General features: G+C 40.6%; 2 protein-coding genes across 3 annotated transcripts; one reads left to right on the top strand and one right to left on the bottom strand.

Annotated features, from left to right (window-relative positions):
* Positions 1-9,139: 9,139 nt before the first annotated feature.
* Positions 9,140-11,410, top strand: LOC111406597. Its single transcript, XM_023035987.1, has 2 exons — positions 9,140-10,133; positions 10,242-11,410. The coding sequence occupies exons 1-2, from the start codon at positions 9,140-9,142 to the stop codon at positions 11,408-11,410; spliced, it is 2,163 nt and encodes a 720-aa protein (XP_022891755.1).
* Positions 11,411-13,878: 2,468 nt separating this feature from the next.
* LOC111405644 lies at positions 13,879-15,869 on the bottom strand. Of its 2 annotated transcripts, XM_023034620.1 has the most exons (5): positions 15,206-15,330; positions 14,921-15,061; positions 14,222-14,831; positions 14,056-14,133; positions 13,879-13,944 (listed from the first exon to the last, which is right to left on the bottom strand). In XM_023034620.1, the coding sequence occupies exons 1-4, from the start codon at positions 15,209-15,211 to the stop codon at positions 14,072-14,074; spliced, it is 819 nt and encodes a 272-aa protein (XP_022890388.1). In that variant the 5' UTR covers positions 15,212-15,330; the 3' UTR covers positions 13,879-13,944; positions 14,056-14,071. The 2 variants fall into 2 exon arrangements, with proteins under 2 accessions (XP_022890388.1, XP_022890387.1); XM_023034619.1 differs by having other exon boundaries at positions 14,056-14,831; positions 15,206-15,869.
* Positions 15,870-16,829: the final 960 nt, after the last annotated feature.

Raw genomic sequence — 16,829 nt, 5'->3', positions numbered from 1 at the left:
ATGGAAATCATGACTTTGGCACTTTTAATGGGTCCTCATCTTAATCCAATCTATAGTTTACTAAGGAACCACGACATTCAAGCCCGCTATCTACTCGTAAATGGATATTCGTAAAACGTACGCATACATAATTTTTTGCGCAATACAATGTACGAGCGTTGACGAACATTGAATGAAGGCACTTAGTACCGTAAGTACGATTGACATAACATAATAAAGACGGATAACTAATACAAGTTGTAACACTACAATAATTTAAGCAACGGTAAACGGTGACAAGGCATTCACCACAGGAATTGCAAAATGTGATGAATGCTTCTAAGTGTCACCAAGCTTGCCAACTACCCTGTCTGATATGTAAATCACAAAAATGAATGAAAAAGGCACCAATATAACGCGAAGTAACTAACATCCTTCAACACGTAAATTACATCAAACAAAAGACAAAAGAATGCTGAACCTCGTCATCGTGCTATGTTCGGCAATTTATCCACAGTTACTTATGTTCTTGCTTTGCGCTTCCCCTCGTGTACGGAGTCCTGATAGTAGGTGCCGGACGTCGCAGTCATGCTGATCGCCGTCTATTTGTCGTAACTGCCCCTCCTGATCGGGATACATTGGCGAGAACTGGAAAAGTTACAACGTAAGCAAATGAAACGAAAAATAAATTCAATTGTCAAAAATTAAGCAATACCTTGCACTTCATCCACTGCAGCGAGCGCTAGCACGAAGTCATTGTCGGGGCATGGCTCAATGTGTACTGTGTCTGTCGAAAAGAACAATTAAATATTTTCAGTGTAAAACTACATGTACGAATTTTCAAATTATGCCAAGTACATGAAACAACAATCTACAAGTTTTCCTCATAACTGACCCACATACCTTGCAGATTTATGGTAACGATGTCCTACTCTTTGTCACGTTTGCTAGGCGATGGGTGGTGGGCCCCTTCGACTACAACAAATGAACAATTGTAAACTAATCGAATGCCTGAAATAATATTTGTTCAAATCGTGAAAAATAATGCAATACCTTGCACTTCTTCGATTGTAGAGGGCTCTGGCACGGGGCGATCCTTCGGGCATGGCTGAATGTGCGCTATGTCTATTCAGAACAACAACGAAACAGCGAATGGAAAGTGAATTTTAATAATTTTCAAAACTTCTGAAACACTTGAAATGATAATTAATCAATTTGCTCAAAAGTAACCGACGTACCTTGCAGACTTTCGGTTCCAGTGGCCAGTGGCATATCCTGCTCGTCCAGGCATGGTTTCACGTGTTCTTCATTAATGCACATACCATCCCCCTCTTGCCTGTCAATCCTCATGTCTTCATCGACACCGTTAGGCGATGGGTGGTGGCCTGCAAAGCCTCCATAGTCTACAATGAATGAACAATTGTCATACAAAACATGTCAGTGAGCAGGGATAAAGTGAACATTGTCATAAAGAACTGTAGTACGCATACGGTGAAGTACCTGATTGTCTGGGCTTGGGGTCCACATCAGTCGCACATGCAGTGGTTATAGAGCCAGATGCTGGGACGATGGTGGATATGAAGTCCTTCAATTTTTTAAATTCATCAGACATGTGCTGCATGAGTTCGAGCTTCACAGTGCGGAGCCGCATTTTGAACAGAATTCTTTGATCTAGCAACATGCCCTGAACATCGTCTGCTGTGAGGCTTGATCCAGCCGCTGCAGTAGGTCGTACATGAGAGGTGGACAGTGCCTGCATGGGAGAAGTAGCTCTATGCTGGTGGGGGGGAGTCCCCATCTGTCCACTTCGTCCAACTCGATCACCGTCACTATCCTCACTGTCGTCCTCCTCCGAGTCCTCACCTTCGTCCTCTCCGCTCTCATCGGCTCCTGACTCTTCCTCCTCGCCACTAGTCCTCCCACCGTCATGGGCCTCCTCAGAAGTATCACCCTCGGGGGTACCTATACGCTCTGCTTGGAACTGCGGAGCAACACTGTCCCTAGCAAGGTCATCCAACGCAGGGACAGGATCATCATTGAGCAACACAAGAGTTGCGATATGAGGTTGCCCACGCTCAGTTTCGATGGGCCGCAGTGTCGCGTACACATGTAGCTACAACATGAACATATTCGTTACGAAATAACCACATGCTACAATGACGAATGGAAGGTATGAGATCGTAGAAGTAACATAATTTTTTACCTGTACATTCTTGAAGAAAGCATCGTACGTACGCTGCTGTGGCTGTTTTGTTGATGTCCAGCCGAGAAGCCGTGGGGAACGTTCCCCAAGACGCTCACCAAAGCGATCACCAATTTCAGGCACCGCCTCGAACGCCCATATCTGTTACAATAAAAAAGGAATGTGAGTTCAGAATGAAACCAACCACGAAATACATTTGCTTTGAAATAATTAGTAGTTAAAATAAAGATACTTGTATGGCAATGGGAAAGCTGTGGACCGTGTAGCTAACTGCCTTTTCCTTCTTCTTCGTTGCATCCAAAAATTTTCTTGCCCAACAGCCCCGAAAGCCCTTTATCAGCCATCCATATGAGATTCTACCCCAAGGATACGAAAAGAACAAGTCTAGATCGTCGACGATCGACAACGTCTCCATATCATACCAACGTTGTTATCCGGAGCATTGAAGACTCCTTCGATGATCAAAGCGAGGTCAAGCTTGTACCGATCGGCTCGAGGCGTTGACGATCGAAGAAATGTCTGCTCGAGTTGGGCGCAAGAAATCTTGTCCACATGTTTAAAGTATTTGTCCTTTAGTCTCCTCTTCTCAAGAACTCGGTCCATGACATTGTCATCCGGGGGAAGACCACACCTTAATCCAGTCACAAGGGCATACTCTTGAATTCCGAACCTAGCGAGGTGGCTTTGCAAATTAAACCACAATTCGTGCCGCTTCTTTGTTTGTATGCAGTAGAATACGAGTTGTTGGATTAATTGGGCAGAGAACTGGAGATCTGGAACCTCGGACAAGAACCCAAGGCATGAGTTGTGAAACTCTTCCCGCTGTCGCTCGTCAAAATGTTCCACGACTGTTTTTATATACCGCAAATTGCTTCTCTGCGATACGTGGCCCCGCAAGCTTGCATTCTTTGGAACAAGAGGCTCGAAATCCATGTCTACAAAGACAAAATAAGAAAAAAAATGCGGCAGACCACAATATAAACTTCCTCCCAGCATTGAAACGGAAGATATGCCCACATCAAACATGATTTCCACCAAATGCATATGAGTACCAACCATAGTACTTCAATAAAATAGCCCTAATTCAGCCCACTGAACTTCAGAAATTTTTGCATGCAAAAAATAAAAGGAATACTGATATTTGAACGTATATTACATAGAAATATCATTTTCTACTGATAGGCAGGGCTAGGCAGGCAGGAACTGAACTGTGGGTCCCGACATTTTATCCGTCGACGGTTCATCTGTCGAGAATTACAGAGGATAACTGTCGGGTACGACAGTTGAGAAACAACTATGGATAGATGAACTGTCGAAAAATCCAATTTTGAATATGTTCCTGGTTATTAACATATTTTGATCATACAAAACAAAAAATAACTGCAACTGCAAAGAAAAGACCAATGTTTGAACCAATGGATTGAGTTGTTTATGGCTAATATGTAGAAATTTAAAATCATGTGCTTGTCCTATTTACACAGTATAACCCACCTCAAACTTGCTGAAGTTGCATATGTTTCCTTAAAAACCCATACAATTTGTAATGCATATTTCTAAACCACAAGCTTATTCCACATTAAATCTAACAAGCAAATTATTTTATTGCACAAAATTAGTAAAAACAGTTGCTGGTCAATAAAGTACTTGTTACTAACCCAAAACATACTTGTTCCCTACTGGAACAACTGGAGATTCATATTTTCAAGGTTAAAGAAGAAGATTTTAGTAGAAAAGATATACTTGAAAAACTTTAAAAATGGTTGGCTGCTTGTGAAGAGGAGTGCTGGCTGGAGGAGTATAATAGCGTGGGATATATGTTGATCAAGTGAAATGACTTGTACTACTGTTTTTATCTATTTTTATCTCTCTTACTCGCTATCCAAAATGATCCTAATTTACGATGAAAATCGTTATAATGCTGGGAGAGGTACCCATCTTATGCTAAAGCGTGCTGAGAAAGCTCGAGCTCTTATTACCAAAATTCCAGATACATATCTCACTTTTTAATATAATTGTGGTGAGGTGGGAAATATGTTTAATGTGTTGGGAGAGCCATATGTTGTATATGGTATTTAATGGTATATGAGCAGCTTTGCCAATTGCCTCCGGTTTATTAAATTTCCAATTCTGAGAGACCCAAATAACCAATAAAACAATGCCAGGTTTTAGAGATTGGCAATCTCCTTTACTTAGACTCCGGATGTTAAATTTAGTAATATGGCGCGAGGAGTTAATTTGATTTCTTTGAAACAGGGGATTAATGAACAGTAGAGCATCTGCTTTTAGAATAAATATTTGTTGATGCCATTAAGTTTCTCTCTCATCAGAATATCATGGAGGTAAGATCACGGGTTAACGTGTATGATGAACGTGAGAAAATAATTTCTTTTCTATTTTGAGATTCGGGGAAAGATAACCTTTGATAGTTTATTTGGTATTCTTATGGAGCAACATCACTTTTCTCTCATTTTTGTATGTGTTTGAATAGATGAACTTAGTGACTTTGGTTTGGTTGGTTTCATAGAGATGCTGGAAACATTGAAGCCTAAATTGAAAGCTTGGGAGAAAGAAAGAGGTTTTCAGTTCTTGTATGATGGTGTAAGCATTTCTCTTGCTAGAAGTACCTTACTTGACAAACTGATCTCATTAGGAAGATTTCATCTTAAAAGAGAAAACTTATTAAGAGAAATAGTATAAGCCCTTATATGTTGGTTTATATTTGTATGTTTGTTCGATATGAAATTTTATTCCTCGCCATATCTTGTAAGATGATAGCTCTTTTGAGGAACCTAATCTTGAAATTCATGTACTTGTTTGGATCTTAATCAAATTGAATTGTTTGTTGGAACTTAATTGACTCTGATACGATATGAAGCCCTTTTGGTATAGATTAAAATCATATTTTTAGTAATATTGATAAAAGTTGATGAAATATGTGGTTGAAAAGTTGTAGGCTCAACAATGAAATGTATAGTTAAAATTAATTGTTAATTTTGACTTGAGATTATAATCAAATTTTTATTTGTACCAAAAAGGTGTCAAGATTTTAGGTTCAATCTTAAAATATTAGCATTGTTAAGATAAATAATCCAAACCCTTATGTAGGTTTATATTAAATTTTATTAAATGTGGGAAATATATCCCTCAAAAGATCTCATATTTGTCTTTTCTTTAGGCAACCTATGTATATTGAATCACTTCTTCTAACGGTTTCAGTTGTTAAAGAGGAATGTGTTTATTAATTTAATTTTAGTATTCAAGACGCCTCTCATGTGCAAGATAGATGAATTTTTCATCAAAAGGTGTAGTATAAGTGGGTAAAGACAAGACTTGAATTTGGAACCTTGCTCTGATACTTTCATGAACCATCTTATCTATTATGGCTGATTCTTGGTTCATCCCCAGCAACAGTTATTGCAACTGTGAATGGAAATAAGCAAGGTATGGCAATCAGAGTGTAAATTAGTCATAGTAAGAGTTTAAATGGCATCAAGAATTCATATTCAAATTTCTCGAAGTGAGATAGCATAATCAGTTGATGATATATATAGAAATTGAGTCTTGTTTAAAATGAACAAAAACAATGCATTGCTTTAGTTGCTTATTATTTTTAGACATACAGTATCATAGCAAACATTTTCCATTCTCAAACTCTTCTTTCTTTTAAGGAGGATTGCATATGGATGTAATTCAAGAAATTGAGATGGGGACTTGTGAAGATGAAAAGAAGACAGAAAAAAGGATTCAAATGGTTTTAGGCCTCCTTCATTACAAGTTTTGGATCATGTAAATATCAATGTGGAACCAGACACCCCAGTTTCGACTCTGAAAAATGTCATCATGCGTTCAAAATCTGATCTATCATTCAGCAAGGATGAACTACAAAAAGCAGAACAAAAGTTGAGACGGGCCTTCATTGAATTTTACCGGAAGCTTCGACTTCTTAAGAGCTATTGGTAAAAAAATAAAAATCTTCAGATTTTGAACTAAAATTGAAGTACAAGTGACATAGTACTAACTTCTATATAATGTTTCAATTTCTTGAATATGTTGGCAGCAAAAAGAGCAAGAACGTCAAAGGCAGAGGATATCCTTACTATTTGAACAAATATTGATGTTGGATTCTCATATGAAGCAGCAAACTTCACCCACCCATAACCAAAGTGGTTTTAGCAATCACTCTCTTGGTAATATAACTGAAACCTATTATCTAAAACAACATAATTACTACTTGAAAAAGACACGTTGGGTTCGATCAGTCATCATAGGTGTAGGAAACTCAAATACAGTAAACTGACAATTACACAAACTACTAAACTATCATTTGAATCACTCTGTCAAACAAAATCATAAATTACCCTAATGTAAAACAAAATCATAAATTACCCTAACGTAATGGCAAAAAAAAAAGGAACTAAAAAAAATTACAAACACAGAGAGAGAGAGACGGGTTTACAGTGACAGTAGCCGAGGGTGGAGGCTCAGCGTCGCCGACTTGGTGGCAGCAGGTTCAACTCACAAGCCTGGACAAAGCTCGACGTTTAATCACGCCGGGGTGCTGAGACTACCATGCTCAGCAGCTGCCGGAGTTAAATCTTTCAAAATTCAATAAATCACTCTGTAAAACAAAATCATAAATTAGCCTAATGTAATGGCAAAAAAACAGGAAGTAAAAAGAGAGAGAGAGAGAGAGAGAGAGGGGGTTTAGAGTGACAGCAGTCACCGAGGGTGGAGGCTCAGCGTCAGCGACTTCATGGCAGCAGCTCGACGTTTAATCACGCCAGAGGAACTCAGCAGCTGTCGGACTTCCTCTGAACGTGAGATGATGGGAAAATCGAATGGGGAGAGAGAGAGAACGTGAGATGATGGGAGGAACAATAATGGAAGAGAGAAAGGCTAATTTGGTTTTCAAATTTCTCATCTAGTCATGTCTCATTAATGAAGGATATACAAGGTATTGAAATTTTTAAGAGGGGCAGAAATGTCCAAAAATCTTCAAAAATGACAATTTTGTAATCTCTTTTAAAAAAATGACATTTTTGTAAATGCAAACCCAAAACTTGACATATAGTGTAATTTCCACTTTCTATAATGTCAACTTTCCCGGTGACGTGGGCGGGGAACATGGCTGACTGGGTTCCTTCGGCATGGAATTTTTTGCTTGAATTCTTACCATCACCCAATTTCGTTGCTCCTCATTTTCACATTTCAAAACTGTCTACATTTTTTCCCAGGATTTGAGGCCCTTGGGTAATGAAAGGGTGAAGCAAGATGGAAGTGAACGTCGTGAAGATATTCCCAATATATTGAATAGGTAGTGAACTTTTGTTCATTTTTCTTGGGGTGGAATCTCATGTTAATCTCATTTCATAGTCACTGTGCATTCATTTTCTTTTCCCCAGAATCTCTTTACCACTCGTTACCAGAAGGACACTGGAAATTGTTATAACACCAAATGTGGCATCCAAACTCATAACAAAATCAAGAAATAAGCTAACTCTAATCAGTGAGGTTAGTCGAGCTAAGCATCCCTGGTTTATTTTACTCGTTGATATCATCTTCGGACAAGGAGATTATTGGATTGTTTGAGCCCCATTTTTGGGATAATGTATTTTGTAATAGCGATTTTTTTGGAGAATTTGTGTTTAATAAGTAGGAAAAGAATTTGGGTTTATGTGTGAAATTATTTTATAGGGAGAACGTGTGGTTGTAAATGGATTTGAAAAAAATGAGTTTTTAAAGAATGGGGATCAAACAAGGGCTATATGACTCAATGACTTAAAATTTGATGCAAACAGCTATCAGGATTGAATGTTAAACTGATGGAAGATAGACCTGAGGTAACAGAGAAGATCATTTAAATATCAGGTACTCTCGAGCAAGCTGAGAGAACTCAGAGCTTGCTACAAGGATTTATTTTGAGCAGTGAGTCCCTTCCTCTCCCCCACCCTTCCAATCTCCTTGGTGGAAAAAAAAAAGTAAAAATAGATAGGGGAATTTACACAAATGTCACTAAATATGAAAATGCACAAAAAATTGTCTTGCACAATTTTTTTGCAAAAATGTCACTTTTTCCCCCACAAAATGTCCATATTACCCTTTGACACCTTTTTAGGAGCAATAAATGCTTGATTTGAATGCTATTAATGGTGTGATGTGATTATTTATTTATCTTTATTGTTAATATTGAAGAAATGAATATTATATTGTATAATATGAATTTTTGATTAAAAAAATGGGTGAAATGTGTACAAAGAGCACACACAAGTAGGAGTTGAAATAGCTTCTTCTTCATCATCATCCCCCTTTCATTATGAACAAGGCATGAAGGAAAGCTATTGATCAATTTCAAAGGTGAGGTAGTAGAAAAAAAAATTTTGCATGTCATACTTGAGTACTTTAAATATTCAATAAAACATGGTCAGAATTAATTGTCCATATTTCATCTCTTATTCATTGGTTTTTTGTTCTTGGTATATTTTAGAAAGGGAAGAAATACCAATATTCTCAAGAAAATGTGAATCATTTTATATGTAACTCTATATTTAATGAAGCATTGAGTTATACTTTCTTTGTGTGTGGGGATATCAGTTGAAGTTGTAGTTGAGAATTGATTATGACCTTTAGTGTGCTGCAATAAATTCCTGAAACAGTAAAACACATTTTTTGTATGCTTCCCAAAACTTATGCCGGTCAAGTGTTGAGCAATTTCGTAGAAACTGTCGGGTTAGACATTTGAACTGTCGAAATCGACATTTAGTAACTGTCGGGATGGGCAGAGAATTCAATTGTCGATTTTGACACCTGAAAAGCTCTCTTTTTGGTACTACATGGATCAAAGTATTGTAATGAGCCAATTTGACTATATTAAATCTTTCGACAAAAATGTGCAGAATTATGACTTTTGTACTCCCAACATTTCAGGTATGGCTCAGGATCTGAGATTCATCGTGTCGCATGAGGGGGAACTTTGTTCACGTGGATGACGAATGGAAGTGGAGAGGGGACAAAACGACTTTCATTTTAGCGTCGAGAAACATTACCGTAACAGAACTTGTATTAAGATTGAAGGAGAAACTTGGTATTGTTGAACCCCGCAATGAAATTGAGTTAAAGTTCAAAGTCCCGAATTTGAATATACCTCCGACAGAGATACACGACGATGAGGACCTAAATTGGTACATATCTATTTATAAGGAGACTGCACTCTGCGTCACTATTATGGAAACCGAGGTCCCCAGTGTTGACATGGTGAGGGAAGCAAACTGTGTAGAGAACCGGTTCTGCCTAACGGAATGTCCCCATACTTTAAGAAATGGTGAGGTCAATCATGAGCATAGTGGGTCGAACAACGAAGCACCCGCACATTCAATTGACCATATCGAGGCTGCAGCATCCGTTGAGCACTTAGAGAACCTATTACATGGTACGAATGATGCTATTATTGCTGAAATTGACCAGCCTGTGTCATCACATTCCATGAGTTTAGGCACAAATGAGTGGATGGCAGTCGTCGTTCTCACCGAAAAGCAAATATTCTTTAGCAAGAAACAGTTGTACTGTAAGATTCGTGTGCTTACTTTGCAAGAGAAGTTTCAATTTCGGGTGAGCAGGTCAAGCATGAAAATGTTAACCGTTGTATGTGTGGATGATAATTGCAAGTGGATGCTACGTGCTTCTACTGTCAAGCAATCTGCAATCTTCATGATCCGTAAATTCATCAACGTGCACACATGTTCCCTTGATTTTCGTTGTAACGCACATCGGCATGCCACTAGTTCTGTAATTTTCGAGCACATTGTAGGCAAACTAGATACTCCAGGTCGATCGTATGACCCTACCGCTATTGCACGTGATATGGAACGTGAGTTCGGTGTGAAAATCAGTTACAACAAAGCTCGTAGGGGAAAGCTTCATGCCTTAACTATGCTACACGGTACACCGGAAGCCAGTTTTTAGAAATTGTCTTCATACTGCCACGTCGTAGGAGAGAGTAACCCGGGGACAGTAACCCACATAGAACTCGATTCTCAAAATAGATTTCATTACTTCTTCCTAGCTTTCGGTGCAAGCATTCGTGGTTACACGCAGTACTTGAGACCCGTTATTTGTGTTGATGGCAGTCATCTAAAGGGGCCATACAAAGGGACACTTCTACTGGCAACTGCTCAAGATGGTAACAAACAGATATATCCGTTAGCATGGGGGATCGTGGACGCTGAAACCAATAAATCGTGGATGTGGTTTATGTCCAACTTGAAAGAGCTTATAGGGGACTCCGAAGACCTCGTATTTGTTTCAGACAGAAAAAAGAGCATTGACAAAGCTATTACTCAGTTGTTTCCGTTGTCTCACCATGGTTGTTGTATTTGGCATCTCGAAAAGAACCTCATACAGCGATACAGCAACGCAAGTTCAATACTTCTATTCAAACGAGCTGCTACGACATATCGGGTTGAGGACTTCGAAAGACTCATGGGACAGATCCGCAGGGTGAGCACAAGAGCGCACGGGTACTTAGAGCGTGCGGGTTATTCATTTTGGTCCCGAGCACTATTTCTTGGCCACCGTTACAACATCATGACGAACAACAACGCTGAGTCTCTGAACTCCATGTTGAGAGAAGCCCGTTCTTTACCGATAACTTGCTTGGTCGAACACGTTCGGAGTACTTTGCAGAAGTGGTTTTATGAACGTCAGAAAATTACGATCGATTGCAGTACAGTATTGACGCTGAGGATGGAAAATGAGTTACGGATGACATTTGAAACTGGAACTAGGCTTCGAGCCCAGTTGTTGACAAACAACTTAACTCAGGTTGGAATATCCAACGACGTGGACATAGTTGACTTTTCCGAAGACACTTGCACGTGTCGTGAGTTCCAACTAAACCGTATGCCATGTGCTCATGCAACTCGTGCTGCTTGCTTCAAAGGGAAGTCTTTGTATGACCTTTGCTCCCCTTATTACACATCTGGATACTGGAGGGGTGCCTATAACGAAGCGATATACCTTGTTCGCCGTGAAGCGGACTGGGTTTTTCCCAGTTTAATTACATCTACTCCTATTTTGCCACCACTCGTACGTCGCCCTCCAGGTAGACCACCGACCCGACGTAAGCGTTCAAGATACGAATCTGCATGGTCGAGCAGGAAATGCACTCGTTGTGGTCGTCTTGGTCATAATCGGAGCACATGTTCGAACCCCAATATATCACAAGTTCCCTAAACGTTGTTAGTGCAATCGACGTTGTATGTTCAATGTTCCTTAGTGCTCTGCACCTTACAAAGTTATGTTATAAATAGGCAAATGGAATTGTAAATTGGGACGTTGTCCTTCTCTTGTTGTTGTTGGACTGCGCGCATCATGAACCCCATTTAAAATTTTTAAGTTCAATATTCATGCAGTAAATTATAATTTCTAAAATCGTCCACCACGGAAAGAAATCAGCTCTAAATAAATAGCATTTCATATCATCCAGCAAACGTTGTGCAAAATATAGGTGTAGGTTAATTTGTCGATCCCGACAGATAGAAATCTGTAATTCTCGACAGTTCGACCGGACTGGACTGGACTATACACAAAATACACTACGCGGATTACCGCGAAAGGAAATGTTCATGCAGACATTTTCGTTCTGTGTTAACCAACTGCATCCCTACAAAAGAGTGGACTGTACACTACTTATTCACCACACTCCACGGCCGGCATTTCACTCGTCGTCGACAACCGCACTTGCTCCCCCGCTGTCTTCACCTGACTCGTCAGACGAGATCATAATGATCTCATTCGCTGGGGCATACACTAGCCCATCGTCGTCCTCAGAATCCCCCTCGTACGCAGTGTCGACCGAGAACACAGCATCAACCACATCGTTCTGTGACAAACCATCGTCACTCCCTACATCTTCCAAGTTCGGGAAGGGAACAGGGAAAATGGCTCTCCTACCCATACGAAGCTCAATTTCGTCATCGTCTGATGAAATGTAGATTGGAAATAACGGAGAGGAACCGGGAATCGGCATCGGCTCATCAATGTTGAACGGTTCGGTGCTTCCTGTGGACGAACTCATTATGCTTAGTAGTAAAGTATTGTTGAAACAAAATCTATCTTTGAGAGCCACAAATTCTCACAATGCTATTCCACTAAGCTGTCTAGAAGTGTGAACAATGTGACACTGTATTTATAAGCAAGTTGAAGAGGATATGCAATTATGGTCATCATCTACCCAACCACCAAGTCCAATCTCCTTGTTAATTTGAAAGGCAATTGGTGTGATGGTTCAATAAATTTATGGTACTGTTATCCCCCATTTCCCCATAATTAGTAGGATAATTAACACTCTTTATTATCTCTGTATAATTCAATACATATACATTCCTGCACCTGAAATGCCTCTGTGCAAAGTATTCCCAGCAATTGTGCCATCTTTGTAATTGTAGTGCTTCGAAAAAATGGGATTACATTATATTCACACACGTGGTATACCGAGTATAGTTCTTATCAAAAATTTTGAAAAGTGGTTGTAAGTTTGTATATATGCTTCATAACAATGCCAATTTAACAACGATGTCAACATTGAGCATAGAAGAGAAGAAATTATGCAGTTATTATCAAAATAAAAATTGTAATCACTATAATGTCCATCTTCTAGAGTAGATTACAGTTCAGTTCCCATTTTACATGGGTGGACTTTCTTGGTGTCATCTAATTGATGTTCTAACCTGGAAACAAGGTGTACTTTAACGAGAATGCAAAGATCATTTTCTAAATTTCAGAAAACTGCTTATCATGTCAATGTAGGTTCCCACTGTTCACGTAACAGAAGACATAAACAAGGTATTAGACAATGTCATAACTTAAGGCAAGGCAAAATGTGGGACGCTTGTCAAAATTCCAAAGCACATGTCAAACAAAAATGTAAAGCGTCAATGTTAGAATAAACGTAAAAGCAAGTGAGTAATTGTTCAAGTCTACTACGTTCACCATCTGCACGCCTCGGCGGGTAAGCAAAAGCCAAAAACAACCCCATTGTCCTGCCATCCCGCCGCTTCATTCATAATTACTTCTTCAAAGTCTTTCCCCTCCCCCTCGTGTACGGAGTCCTCGTCGCAGGAGCGGGACGTCGTAGCCGGGCGGAGCGCCATCTGGTCGTAGAAACTCGACCTCTTCATTCTGGTACAGGCGTGAGAATAGGTACGTCAGCGGCGGGAACAGGTACGGTAGCGACAACACCTACATAACAATGGAAGGGGCCCAGTGAGTTACCGTCAATGACATTCACTAACCATACGTATTATACACAGTAGTAACGCATGCAATGAACTTACCTTCGCCATCTGTGACCTTGCAACTATTAATCTCTGCATCGCTGACCGCGGCCGCATCTGAGGGCTCTGTGGCAGCTCCGTCTTATTAACAGAAAATACGTAAATGCATAGCATTCGACGAAACATTAGGAACCAAATGCAATGACATGAAATTGCGAAAAGTGCTTGTAATGGACGCACTACCTTCCTGGTCGTACATTGGAGTGGGCAACGGCTCGTGCTCGGCGTCCGGGCATGGTGTAATGTCAGCTCCCTCTATTGACAACAACAGTAAAAAAATGTGAGCATATTTTTTATGTCGTGTTTCACAACATGCGTACTCGATGAAATAATATGTTTCGAATTGTGCATGTAATACCCACATACCTGGCAAGTCTTCAGTTTCAACAAGCAGCTCCCCCTCGTCCCTGCATAGAGGACTGTATGCTCCGACTGTGAAAATCAACAGTGACGTCATGAGAGCACATTACATCTCCGAACTCAAGAATTGTACAACGACCAGGCAGTAACATGTGTAGAATCACTCGTTATTAATATTCGTACCTGGAGGCTGTGAACATCATGTATCAACTCCCAATTCAATTGGCGTGGGCAATGGGTCTGTGCCTCGTCCATGTACGTCTACATCCCAATTGTAACAAGAAAAAAATGAATAACCTTGTGGTCGATTTCCAAAAATATAACCGAATAGCACACGTTTGATTCATACCTTGTGGGGAACAACTTGACGGACCGGGCTCGAAAATGGCGCCAGTTGAGCGCGGAGCGGTGGTAGGAGGATGTGGGGCCACCTGGCCAGCAATGAACTCACGGAGTTTTGTACATTCAAATGTCACGTGCTGTTCAATTTCAAGCTTCACAGTCCGGAGTCGCATCTCGAAGAGGATTCTTTGGTCGAGTAGCAGCTCCTCGACTTCCCCTTTTGTCAAGCTGGAATCAGATGTTCGAACTGGCAGTGAGTTCGTCGTATGCCCTCGCTCAGGTGAACGAATGGGTGCCCCTGCAGGGGAGGAAAAGTCACCGGTATCCTCATCGTCGTCGCCTTCGCTATCACTTTCCGACTCCCCATCGCTCTCGTCATCTCCAGATGTCTCCCCGTCACCACTTCGTCCACTACGGACTCTGTCCTCCAAATCTTGACCTCCCGATTGTCCACCAACTCCACTTTCGACGTGTAAGGAATGAATCTGCGGCGCAACCACATTCCTCGCAATGTCATCAAGCACGGGCACCGGGGGATCGTCGTACGGCACAAGCGACGACAGATATGGCTGCTCAGCCTCTGCATCGGTGGGACGGAGAGTTGCGTACACATGCAGCTGCGAAATGAGGTTTAGATAATCACATTAGAACGTGCCAGATAGTAACAAGATGGTAAATGGGAGACAAAGACATGTCGAAAGTCTACCTGTACATTCTTGAAAAATGCATCGTATGTACGATGCTGTGGCTGCTTTCGAGCGGACCAACGAAGAATTCGTGGTAGTCGTTCACCGACTCGCTGACCGAAGCGTTCCCCAATCTCCGGAATCGCCTCGAACGCCCAAACCTGTTACAGTAACAAAAACACATCACAATTACAGAAATTATATGCGCAATGCGATGGGAAAGTCGTGAACCGTGCATGTAAAATTACAGAGATTATATGCACAATTACAGAAACACATTCAAATTACAGATGTTATGTGCGTACTTGCATGGCGATGGAGAAGCCGTGAACCGTGCATGTAATCTCTTTCTCCTTGCTCCTCTTGGCCTTTTCGAATTTTCTTCCAAATCTGCCCCGGAATCCGTGCAACAATCACTTATATCCAACTCTACCCCAGGGGTAGGAAAAAAAGAAGTTCAGGTCGTCCACCATTGATAAAAATGGCAAATGGATACCAACGTTATTATCCGGAGCATTGAATACTCCCTCGACAATTAGAACAAGGCCTAGCTTGTAGTGATCAGCACGGGTCGTCGATGGTCGGGCAACAGTACACTGTAGTTGTGCCAATGATACCTTGTCATTGGACTTAAAGTACCTCTCTTTTAACCTTTTCCTCTCAATCAATCGATCAAAATCGTCCCCCTCGGGGAATGCACCACATCTTAACCCCGTCACCGCAGCATACTCTTGTAGACCGAATCTCATCAGGTGTCCTTGCTCATTGAACCAAAGCTCGTTCGCCTTTTCTGTGCGGATTGTTCTAAACAGTAGCTGTAGGATTAGCTGGGCAGAGAATTGAATGTCTAGAATATCAGCCAGATATCCGAGGGGGGAGTTGCGAAAGTCCTCACGTTGCCGCTCGTCAAAATGGTCCATCACAGTCTTAACATACTTGAGGTTGCTGCATTGGGAAATGTGGGCGCGCAACCGTGCGTCTTCTGGAATCAGGAATTCAAACTCCATATGCCCTGCAAGGTGCGTTGACAAAACTCATGAGATTAGATTATAAACATAAAAAATATTGTATAATGTCTAACGCTATAAGGATTCAACATCATGGATGCGCTGATCTGTCGAGAACTACAGAGATCATATGTCGGTATCGACAGATTATCTGTGGACATCTGTCGATACTGATGGTTGATGTTGAAATACGCATGCAATGCTAACTGTCGAGAAAAATAGAGATTCAACTGTCGGGGTCGACAGTTCACTGGGAGTTGGTATGCGTGCTGCGGGGTGCAAGTTGAACATATTAGGCAGTGCCACATACAAGTATGTTTCAGAAGTAAAAACGGAGGATGTGTGAAGGCAGACATGCATGCTAGAAACTGGAAAGATAGCCAACTGTATTTATGCATATGTCACCATACAAGCATGGGTTTTAACGTAAGTTACATTTAAAAACGCCCCATATGTTTTAACGTAGGTTACTTATAAAAATGCCCCATATGTCTAACCCACTTCAAAATGAAAGAAAGTGATATGAATCCTCACCTGGTATATACAAACGGGAGGCTTGGAATAGAACACCAATGAATGTGTCCGGAATATGACCTCAGCACCGAAGTTAGAAACACACGTTCATAATTGAAAAAAAATGAAAAGGACCTACGGATTCGTCGCCATTCAAGTTATCATACTTATTATCAAAAATAGGAAACAAATTAAAATAAGTGAGCATAAATGGAGAGTCAATATGAAACAGTGAAGGATATGTATGCAAGTGATTTCATACACCTCAACTATTTGACGAATACTTAAGACAATCAATGACACCATTTTGTACACCTCAATATGGTCAACAGTAATTGAGACTATCAATGAAATGAAAGTAATAACTATTTCTCCATCCTAGGTATTCCATCAAATTGAGCAACCAAAT

The sequence above is a fragment of the Olea europaea genome, chromosome 12 (genome assembly GCF_002742605.1).
Source record: "Olea europaea var. sylvestris chromosome 12, O_europaea_v1, whole genome shotgun sequence".
In the NCBI taxonomy this organism is placed as follows: Eukaryota; Viridiplantae; Streptophyta; class Magnoliopsida; order Lamiales; family Oleaceae; genus Olea; species Olea europaea.
This window is presented reverse-complemented; position numbering and strand designations above follow the sequence as displayed.